The 9899-nt window shown below is 53.7% G+C and overlaps 2 protein-coding genes across 6 annotated transcripts; one reads left to right on the forward strand and one right to left on the reverse strand.

The window, feature by feature from the left end:
• Positions 1-30: 30 nt before the first annotated feature.
• ZFPL1 (zinc finger protein like 1) lies at positions 31-4174 on the forward strand. 4 transcript variants are annotated; one of them, XM_032640787.1, is made up of 8 exons: positions 31-216; positions 534-643; positions 954-1065; positions 2268-2461; positions 2554-2626; positions 2701-2847; positions 2966-3220; positions 3709-4172. In XM_032640787.1, exons 2-8 carry the CDS (start codon positions 542-544, stop codon positions 3738-3740), a joined length of 915 nt encoding a protein of 304 aa, XP_032496678.1. In that variant the 5' UTR covers positions 31-216; positions 534-541; the 3' UTR covers positions 3741-4172. The 4 variants fall into 4 exon arrangements, with proteins under 4 accessions (XP_032496678.1, XP_032496677.1, XP_032496676.1 ...); XM_032640786.1 differs by having other exon boundaries at positions 50-211; positions 3097-3220; XM_032640785.1 differs by having other exon boundaries at positions 51-216; positions 3097-3220; positions 3709-4174.
• TMEM262 (transmembrane protein 262) lies at positions 4143-9808 on the reverse strand. Of its 2 annotated transcripts, XM_032640792.1 has the most exons (4): positions 9634-9808; positions 4603-4893; positions 4397-4496; positions 4143-4296 (listed from the first exon to the last, which is right to left on the reverse strand). In XM_032640792.1, the coding sequence occupies exons 2-4, from the start codon at positions 4774-4776 to the stop codon at positions 4220-4222; spliced, it is 351 nt and encodes a 116-aa protein (XP_032496683.1). In that variant the 5' UTR covers positions 4777-4893; positions 9634-9808; the 3' UTR covers positions 4143-4219. The 2 variants fall into 2 exon arrangements, with proteins under 2 accessions (XP_032496683.1, XP_032496682.1); XM_032640791.1 differs by lacking the exon at positions 9634-9808 and having other exon boundaries at positions 4603-6410.
• Positions 9809-9899: the final 91 nt, after the last annotated feature.

Below are 9899 nucleotides of genomic sequence, written 5' to 3' on the forward strand. Positions count from 1 at the left end.
GTCTAGCGTCTGCAGGGGCGGGGCCAGAGGCGAGCTGCTGTCATCAGCGCGCGCCGCACCCGGAAGAGACGTGGCAGTGGAGGGATAATCGGAGGGTTCTGAGCTGGAGGGAGCCGAGCGAGAACTCGCCTGAGTGCTGTCTGACCTTCCGCACCTCGGACCGGCGCTCGCGCCCGTGGGGACGAGTGCCGCAGCCGATTCGTAACACAGAGTGGGGTCTGTGGGGAAGGTGGGGGCGGGGCTTGGAGGGGGTGGGGCTCGGGAGGGGCCCCTAGGGGCGGGGCCGGTGGTATCGGAGAGACTGATGGAGGGGCCTGGCCGGGTTTGGGATGCGGGAGGAATCTGGGGTCTCCGGAGATGGGGTTTATGCAGGGGGCGTGGCCGGAATGGAGAGGGGCGGTGGGCAAGAGTTTGGGGTTGGGGCGAGTACGAGAGGTGTCTAGGGCAGGTAAGAGTGGAAACAACTGGGCTGGTGAGTGCGTCGTGGCGGCCACCAGAACCTGGCTCCCTGCCAACTCAGACCCCTTCCTCAGGGTCGACTATGGGGCTTTGCAAGTGCCCCAAGAGGAAGGTGACCAACCTATTCTGCTTCGAACACCGGGTCAACGTCTGCGAGCACTGCCTGGTAGCCAATCACGCCAAGGTGGGTGTTCAGAGGAACGGCTGAGCAGGGCATTAGGTGGGCATGTAGTACTGACTTCCTCCAAATCCATGAAGGGCCTGGCCCTAGAATGGAAGCTCCACAAGGACAAGGACTTAGTTTATTTTGTTCACTGTTGTATCCCCAGTGCTTAAGTCAGAGTATGGCACACTGTGTGTGCTCAATAAATGTTTATTGATTGGTCGAACAGAAGGATCAGTCTCCTCTGTGATGAGAAAAAGAGGCATCTGGGCTTTGGGGAGATGGGCTGTGGAGTTCTTGCTGCAGTTGTGACCTCTTTCTCCCACTTCAGTGCATCGTCCAGTCCTACCTGCAGTGGCTCCAAGATAGCGATTACAACCCCAATTGCCGCCTCTGCAACATACCCCTGGCCGCCCGGGAGACGACCCGCCTGGTCTGTTATGGTGAGGCCTGGGCACCTTATGGGGGGATCAGGACAGACCCAGCGTGACCAGTTTCCAGGCACTCCCCAAGCAGCAGGACAGTGACCTCTCAAGCCTGGGAGGCTGGAGCCCCAGATTCTGGTCCAGCTAGGTTACTTACCTGCTGTGTGAGCTCAGGCAAGTCATTTCCCCTTTCGAGGCCATAGTGTTTTTCCCTAAAAATTAAAGCTTCTAGCTTCTTCCCTGCCAATCTCTAGGGTTGAGCAAGAGCCAGTCAAACTTGTGGGTGTGGTTGTAGCTGTGAGCAGTAGCTGTCCATACCAGCAGTGAGCTGAAAGCATGGGGCTTTCAGACATTCAGGATCCATTTCTGATTCCAAGATTAAACAGAGAGGAACTGCATTCCTCACAGTAATGTCAGCTAAAGGAAGTCAGCAGGGGCATGTGTCATGACCTTGACCTGACTCTGGTGTAAGAGCCTTAGCTCCACTTTTTGAAGGAACTAGTGTAAAAGAGTGCGCTCCATGTATGTGTTTCTCACTGTGTGTTTATATGTGCATGAACTGAACGTGCATTGTCTTTACATAAGTGTTAGTGTATTCATTTGTACTATGGGTGAATGAACGGGTAACTGTTGTATGTGAACATATAAGCACAGGTGTGTTGTGGGGTTGCAGGAGAACTCCTAGGTGAGGGTGCTTAAGTGTTAGCAAATGTGAGTGTATAGATGTGTATGTGAGAGTTAGTGTGCCCGTATGTGTGGATGTAGGGGATGGCACCTGCGTTTGACATGTATATAAACACGTGTATATCTGTGCCCATGGATGTGTACACCCATACGTGTTCCCGTGTGTATGTCTAGTAACCTTTTCTGAAACTGTTCTTGATGAGCTGTTAGCCCAATGAGCTTGTGATGAGTGCGAGTCCAGAGAGGACTCATGGAAAGGGTAGGTGGCATCTTCTTCCCACCCACCCCCAGCCCCTAGTGGGCTGGGAAGTTTGGTAGCATCTGCCTTGACTTGGTCAGATAGTGGTGGCCAGGAAGGCCAAAGTCTTAGGGAATACTGATGAAGTGGACCTGGGGTAAGGATGGGCAGGAGAAGGCCCTGGGCTTACACTTATGTGTGCATGTATCTCTGCAGCAGGCTGGGGGCTCTTGCTGGGCTGGGGGTCCTAAGTGTCTTCTTCTTCATGTCTTTCCTCCACTACTTCATGGGCCCTCAGATCTCTTCCACTGGGCCTGCCTCAATGAACGTGCTGCCCAGCTACCCCGAAACACAGCACCTGCTGGCTACCAGTGCCCCAGCTGCAGTGGCCCCATCTTCCCTCCAACCAACCTGGCCGGCCCAGTGGCCTCCGCACTGAGAGAGAAGCTGGCCACAGTCAACTGGGCCCGGGCAGGACTGGGTCTTCCTCTGGTGAGAGCCTGTATCCCCTGGGTCCCACCTGGGCCAGGTGGGTGGGTGGGGACAGCACTGGGCAGGCTGGTGACATCCGTTCTTTCCTCCAGATTGACGAGGTGGTGAGCCCAGAGCCTGAGCCCCTCAATACTTCCGACTTCTCTGACTGGTCCAGCTTTAATGGTAAGTGGTGGTCTCCACCTGCTGTTGGGGCCCTTGCCTCCCTGCTCTGCTGACAGCTCTCTTCCTGCCCACAGCCAGTGGTAGCCCCAAACAAGAGGAGACAGCCAGCGCTTCTGCTGCCCCAGCCTTCTACAGCCAAGTCCCCCGGCCCCCTGCTTCCCCGAGCCGACCCGAGCAGCACATGGTGATCCACATGGGCAATCCCGAGCCTTTGACTCACGGTGAGCCGGGGAATTGTCCAGGCCAGAGGAGGATAGAATGGGAGTGGGGTGCTTTGCGTGGAGGGAGCTCGGGGGTCTGGACACCCACCCACAGGGACCCTTCCTCACTCCATCACAGACGTTACCTCCCCACAATTCCGAGATGCTGTTAGGCTGAGGAGGTCCGGGACGTCCTGCCCTCCCCTCTCCCCACCCGGCTATGGGCCAGTTTTCCTGAGCCTGTGGGTGCCGGTGGCTCTGCCCCTGCAGCCTCAGCCCCAAGGAAGGTGTATGACACGCGGGATGATGACCGGGCACCAGGCCTCCATGGGGATTGTGATGATGACAAGTACCGTCGCCGGCCTGCCCTGGGCTGGCTGGCCCAGCTGCTCAGGTACATGGGGTCAGGTGGGGCAGGATGCCAGGAAGGGGGAGGAGGGGAAGTGAGAGCCAGAGACCCTGGCAGGACGATTTCATGACAAAAGAGGCTTGTTCTGGGTAAAAATGGGACATGGTACAGGGGCTGTGCACCAAAGCCTGGGCTAGGGTCTTCCCCCCTCCGGGTGTTTCCTTGCGCGCTACATATGAGGTTCGGACTCGGGCTCTTTGAGGCCCCTTCCTGCTCTGACACCCCCCAATCTTTGTGACTCTCCTTATACCCGACACATTCCAGTTTCAGAACACAGTTGTTGCCTCAGCTGGTTTGAGCTGCACAGTCAGCCTGGTAGTGGGCAGGCACAGGGATGACCACCCTTGAGGAAACCAGGCTCAGGGATGGTGGCGCTGGGGCCGGAAGATGAGCGTCATGGCTGGGGCTCCTCTCCCGGCTGCAGGGGCCGCCAGAGACTGGAGGCCTGACCTGACTTCCCCTCATCCCCCCAGGAGCCGGGCTGGGTCTCGTAAGCGGCCGCTGACCCTGCTCCAGCGGGCAGGGCTGCTGCTGCTCCTGGGGCTGCTGGGCTTCCTGGCCCTCCTTGCGCTCATGTCTCGCCTGGGCCGGGCTGCGGCTGACAGCGATCCCAACCTGGACCCGCTCATGAACCCTCACATCCGTGTGGGTCCCTCCTGAGCCCCTGCTTATGGCTAGGCCAGCCTAGGAGCTGGGGGCCTGAGGGTGGGTAGAGCGGGGGGAGGCCCAGGGGCCCTTCTCTGCTCCTCTTCCTCAAGCCTGAGACACTAAGATCCCAGGCCCAAAGCCAAGTCCACCAGAGTGGCTGCAGGCTAGGCCTGGGGTTCCTGCAGATCAAATATTTGTCTTGACCTTCTCCTCCTGGGTCTCCAGCTTTCCCCCTCCCTCCCCCAAAGGAGCTGACAGGTGGAAATAAATGACAGACTTTATTAAAACACCCGAAGCAGCCTTTTCCTTCCCCCTTCTCAGCCTGGGCCCCAAGCCTCAGTGGTTCTCTTCCCGGTACTCTATGGCCAGAAACTCCAGGGACAGGCGGTTGAAGAACATGGCTCCGTTGAGCACTGGGCAGAGGAGAGAGCCCCCATCAGCCTTGCCTGCCCCCTCCTTGCTGCATCTCAGGGTTCCAGAGCTCCCCCCTCCTGCTGCGTACACCCTACTCACTCAGGACGGTCAGGGAAAAGCATCGACGAAACTTGTCATGTGTCATCTCAGCGTAGAGTGACCCCATGGCGGCCCAGCAGATGCCAATCACCTGGGAGAACTGTAGGCCCCATCCCGTGGGAGAGTGGCCCCCTGACACAACAGGGGGACTTCCATCAGCCCCTGGGCCTCCCCTGACCAGCCCTCGAGCCCCTGCCCTGGCCTACCATCAGGACAACTGTGTAGCGGAAGCTCATGCGGTCATAGTGGTGGGTGATATAGAAGTTGTGCACGTCGCTGGCGAAGACGGTCAGGTGTATGAAGAAGAGCATCAGAGCAGCCATGGTGAGAATCATGCCTTGTGGGAAGAAGAGCACGGCCACGCGGTCCCGCCACCGCATCCTGGCGGCAGCATAGACTCAAGGCAGCTGGTACAGCTTGAGCAAGCGGACACAGCCCAGGAGGAGCAGCCCACCCCTCTGGTTCTGGAGCGCACAGTCTGGAATAGCCGTAGGATTCTAGAATCAGGAGGACATAGAGAACAAGATTCTCGAGCACAGGCTGTTTCCAGCCAATACAGGAGTGTTTCATGGGTGGCCAGGGCAGCTCTGAACTGTGGAGGGGGGCTGGGCTAAAGGTACAGAGCAGCGGGGCCCTAGCGTGTTGAGGGAGGGACAGCGTACCTCACCAACCCAGCCCACACACTTTGTGCTCTTGGGCAAATCTTCTCACTAAGTCCTCAACAGTTCCACGCAGGAGGTAGCGTGGGCACATTCTGCAGATGAAGAACTGGGGCTCAGAAAAGCGAAGGGGGGACTTCCCTGGTGGCACAGTGGTTAAGAATCCGCCTGCCAATGCAGGGGACACAGGTTCGAGCCCTGGTCCAGGGAGATCCCGCATGCCATGGAACAACTAAGCCTGTGTGCCACAACTACTGAGCCTGCGAGCCACAGCTATTGAAGCCCGCATGCCTAGAGCCCATGCTCCACAACAAGAGAAGCCACCACAATGAGAAGCACACGCACCACAACGAAGAGTAGCCCCCGCTCTCCACAACTAGAGAAAGCCCGCGCACAGCAACGAACACCCAACACAGCCAAAAAAAAAAGTGAAGGGGCACGTAGGTCCTCAGCAAGTCTTAGGCAGATGAGAGGTCAGGTGTAATCTCTCCTAAGGAGATCTCTCCAGTAGAACTGGAGGATGTAGCCAGGTAAGGGCAGGCCTGGGCTGGATCACAAACTCCAAGTATTTGTTCCAGCCCCTAATGGGGAGGAAGTAAGGGAAGGGACAACAGATTCTCCATAGCTGTCCCAGGACCTTCCCACATCCTCCCCAGGTGGGCCCTGGAGAGCAACTGGCTTTTCCATCTTCTCCCCAGATGTTCTTCCAACACATGATGCTGACCAGCTCTCCCCTCTGCTGCCTTCCAGCACTCAGCATCTTAACACTCATTGTCTCTACCATTCCAAGAGTCCCATGAGAAAGCTGGGACTGGTGGCACAAATCCTATTTTACACACAAGCCTGGGACACAGAGAGGGATTGTCAGCTCAAGTTTTCGCAGCCAATGAGTGAGGGAATCAGTACTAAGACTAATATCCACTTCTACCCGAGGCTGTGGAATGGGCAGGGACAATTAGATGCCAAGAAAAAAACATTTCCTCTGTACGTGTGAGAGGTGAGAACTCCAGGACTGTCAACAAAATAAGTCAGAAAACTGGCCAGAAATGGTGTGGAGGGACATGCAAACTCCCAGGAACTAAAGTATTGTAGAAGAAGAGTTGATGTTGAACTTGGCCCGCCCCATTGCCTCCTGCCTGTCTGCCCCAGAAGTCAGGTCCCAGGTCAGGTCAAGACCGGAAGTCTCCTGCCTGGAAGCAGTAAGGTTCAATAAAGCCTGACACCACCATCCATTATTGCTGCCCAGTGTCATTAATCACAAGAGACCCTCAGACCCCCATCTTAACACATTGAAGGGGTGATGCCCGATGCCCAGCTGTGTTCACAACATTGAAACAATTGAAACAATTGTTTGCACTTTAGTTCTCATTTGAATACAAACGAATGTTTGTATTCTACCTCACTGTCATTAAAAAAAAAAAATTACCCCCAGGGGCTTCCCTGGTGGCGCAGTGGTTGAGAGTCTGCCTGCCGATGCAGGGGACACAGGTTCGTGCCCTGGTCCGGGAGGATCCCACATGCCGAGGAGCGGCTGGGCCAGTGAGCCATGGCTGCTGAGCCTGCGCGTCCGGAGCCTGTGTTCCGCAATGGGAGAGGCCACAACAGTGAGAGGCCCGCATAATGCAAAAAAAAAAAAATTACCCCCATAGTGTATGAATATGTTCTTGTAAAAGATTTGCATCATACACAGGCACACAGAGGGGAATGTACCAGTCTCCCCCCTCCCCCCCCACACCTACGGAGGTAACCCCTTCAACAGTTCGGTGAGTGGGCATCTTTTGAGTTCCTTCTTTTTAAAAAAAATTTTTTTTTAATTATTATTATTATTTATATAATAATATATTTATTATTTATTTATTTATTTTGCGGTACGTGTGCCTCTCACTGTTGTGGTCTCTCCCGTTGCGGAGCACAGGCTCTGGACGCGCAGGCCCAGTGGCCATGGCTCATGGGCCCTGCCGCTCCACTGCATGTGGGATCCTCCCGGACCGGGGCACGAACCCGTGTCCCCTGCATCGGCAGGCGGACTCTCAACCACTGCGCCACCAGGGAAGCCCTATTATTTTTTTTTTTTAATTTATTTGTTTTATTTATTTATTTTTGGCTGCATTGGATCTTCGTTGCTGAGCACGGGCTTTCTCTAGTTGCCGCGGGGGCTACTCGTTGCGGTGCGCAGGCTTCTCATTGTAGTGGCTTCTCTTGTTGTGGAGCATGGGCTCCAGGCACATGGGCTTCAGTAGTTGTGGCACGCGGGCTCTAGAGCGCAGGCTCAGTAGCTGTGGTGCACGGGCTTAGTTGCTCCGCGGCATGTGGGATCTTCCTGTACCAGGACTTGAACCCGTGTCCCCTGCATTGGCAGGCGGATTCTTAACCACTGTGCCACCAGGAAGCCCTGAGTCCCTTCTTGATGTAACTTCATACACCTACGTGTACATCTACATGCATAATTTAAAAAACAAAATCACACCATATGTACTGTCAAAGTATAATTTTCAGAAAGTTAAAAATATGATCTCTAAATAAAGAATAAACATGTAACTAAGATGTCTTAACTCATCGGTGAAGGGGTTCCCCCTCAGTAAGGTAGGAATGCATCTTGAGGAGCTGGATATGGATAGGCATTGAAAGAGGAATATTAGAACATGATTACTAGGTTAGATACAAAATTGGCTGGTGTCCTACAGGGCAAACAAGCCAAATTTTGAGGTTATTTTTCCATTGGATATAGATGTTTTGCATCTCTTTGGGACAATATCTAAATAGCAAGATCAAACAAATGTACACTCCTATAGGTAATTAAATAATCCTTGGGTGGGCTTGTGAAACAATGCCCCAGTATGATATTGGAAGGTCATGCTACCGTCTGTATTCCAAAGTTTGGATAATTTTTCTTAACAGTATTCTGCAACTTTTTTTTTGAAGTTTATAGATTTCTTGGAGTAGATCTACATCTTTCTACTCTTTTTAAAGACTATATTTATTCAGGCTGCGCTGGGGCTTAGTTGCGGTGGGATCTTCGTTGCAGCATGTTTGGTTTCGGCACGTGGGATCTTTAGTTGTGGCACGTGGACTTCTTAGTTGTGGCATGAGAACTCTTAGTTGCAGCAGGCATGTGGGATCTAGTTCCCTGACCAAGGATCGAACCCGGGCCCCCTGCATTGGGAGTGCAGAGTCCCACCCACTGGACCACCAGGGAAGCCCCTAAATCTTTATACTCTTTTCTTCATTTTTCTTAAGATTATAGCTTGATAAGCTTAAATCTTCATGTATATTTTTTATACAGTCTCTGAGTATCCCATAGAGTCAGGGGTCAGCAAACTTCTGTGAAAAACAAGATAGTAAATGTTACAGGTTTTGCCAGCCGTACGTCTCCGCTGCAATGACTCAACTCTGCTGTTGTAGTTAAAAGTAGGCATAGGGCTTCCCTGGTGGCGCAGTGGTTAAGAATCTGCCTGCCAATGCAGGGGACGTGTTTGAGCCCTGGTCTGGGAAGATCCCACATGCCGCGGAGCAACTACGCCCGTGTGCCACAACTACTGAGCATGTACTCTAGAGCCCGCAAGCTGCAACTACTGAGCCCGCGTGCCACAACTACTGGAGCCTGTGTGCCACAACTACTGGAGCCCGCGTGCCACAACTACTGAAGCCTGCATGCCTAGAGCCCGTGCTCCACAACAAGAGAAGCCACCGCAATGAGAAGCCCGCGCACCACAATGAAGAGTAGCCCCCGCTCGCCGTAACTAGAGAAAGCCCGCACGCAGCAACAAAGACCCAAGGCAGCCAAAAATAAATAAATTAAAAAACCAAAAGCAGGCATAGATAATATGTAAATGCATGGGCATGGATGTGTTCCCATGGACACTGAAATATGAATTTCATATGATTTTCACATCATGAAATGCCATTTTTTTTCAGCCATTTAAAAATGAAAAAAAAAAGCTTACAGGCCATATGAAAACAGGTGGTGGGCTGTGTTTGGCTGGCAGGACCCCTGCCAAAGAATAAAGTGGTTTCCATTCCATCCCTGGCCCCCCCAGCCCATCATAAGTAATGTTTCAAGGACCACACTGACACAGTCTTTTTCTCCTTTTCATCCATTCAAACTTGGCGTGTCTCAGTTTGAATTGCAAGTCTTTCCCTATCTTCAGCTCTTCACCTGGGTGAACAGCTGTACCTTTGTCCCAATTGGAAACCTGAGAATTATCCTCAACATCTCCACCTAACCCCTCCGTCAGCACATCCCATCAGTCACTTAAGATGTGCCAACTGTGTCTTCTAAGCAGCGTATAATAGGAGTTCTCAAGTTCAGATGCACCAGAACTACCTGACTTAAAAAAAGTAAGCTAGGTCTGAGGGGAGCCCAGAGTCTTTGCAACACGCCACAAGTAATTCTGAAGGCAATTCTGATGCACGTCAGAGGACCAGGCCTTGAGAAACACTGCGCTAGAGGCACTGAGCAGCACTGTACATGCATTTAATCCTCACAGCCCCCTTGTAAAGTATGTACCCCAATATTAGGAATGGGGGAAACCGAGCTGCTACCTCCGTAACAAGGCAGTGGCAGGATGCCAGACATACCCTCTCTGGCTCCACGGCCCGCGCTCCGTCCACTGCATCTAGGGACATATTCCGCAGCCCTCGTCTGCGGGGGTGCAGGGTTGGAAGCCACGACTCGTCCTCCTTCTGGGAGGACAGCGACTCGACCAGTTCCACAAAATCCTTCCTGCGAAGCTGGGGTAACCCAGGGCTCTGGCGGAACCTCTTCGCTCGGGGAGGAAAGGTGCGGGGGAACTCCAGTCCCGAAGGACCCAGGGCTGCAGGGGGACGTTTCACCCGAAGGACTG

The sequence above is a fragment of the Phocoena sinus genome, chromosome 8 (genome assembly GCF_008692025.1).
Source record: "Phocoena sinus isolate mPhoSin1 chromosome 8, mPhoSin1.pri, whole genome shotgun sequence".
Lineage (NCBI taxonomy): Eukaryota > Metazoa > Chordata > Mammalia > Artiodactyla > Phocoenidae > Phocoena > Phocoena sinus.

Bases quoted from the DNA above. Each gene is read 5' to 3' on its own strand.
- ZFPL1 (XM_032640784.1), top strand. From the start codon at position 358: ATGGGGTTTATGCAGGGGGCGTGGCCGGAATGGAGAGGGGCGGTGGGC. The intron at 449-533 runs GTAAGAGTGGAA...CCCCTTCCTCAG, and splicing joins ACGAGAGGTGTCTAGGGCAG to GGTCGACTATGGGGCTTTGC. The intron at 3,221-3,708 runs GTACATGGGGTC...TCATCCCCCCAG, and splicing joins TGGCTGGCCCAGCTGCTCAG to GAGCCGGGCTGGGTCTCGTA.
- TMEM262 (XM_032640792.1), bottom strand. From the start codon at position 4,776: ATGCGGTGGCGGGACCGCGTGGCCGTGCTCTTCTTCCCACAAGGCATG. The intron at 4,497-4,602 runs GTAGGCCAGGGC...TGGGGCCTACAG, and splicing joins GCTACACAGTTGTCCTGATG to TTCTCCCAGGTGATTGGCAT. The intron at 4,297-4,396 runs GTGAGTAGGGTG...TCCTCTGCCCAG, and splicing joins CTTTTCCCTGACCGTCCTGA to TGCTCAACGGAGCCATGTTC.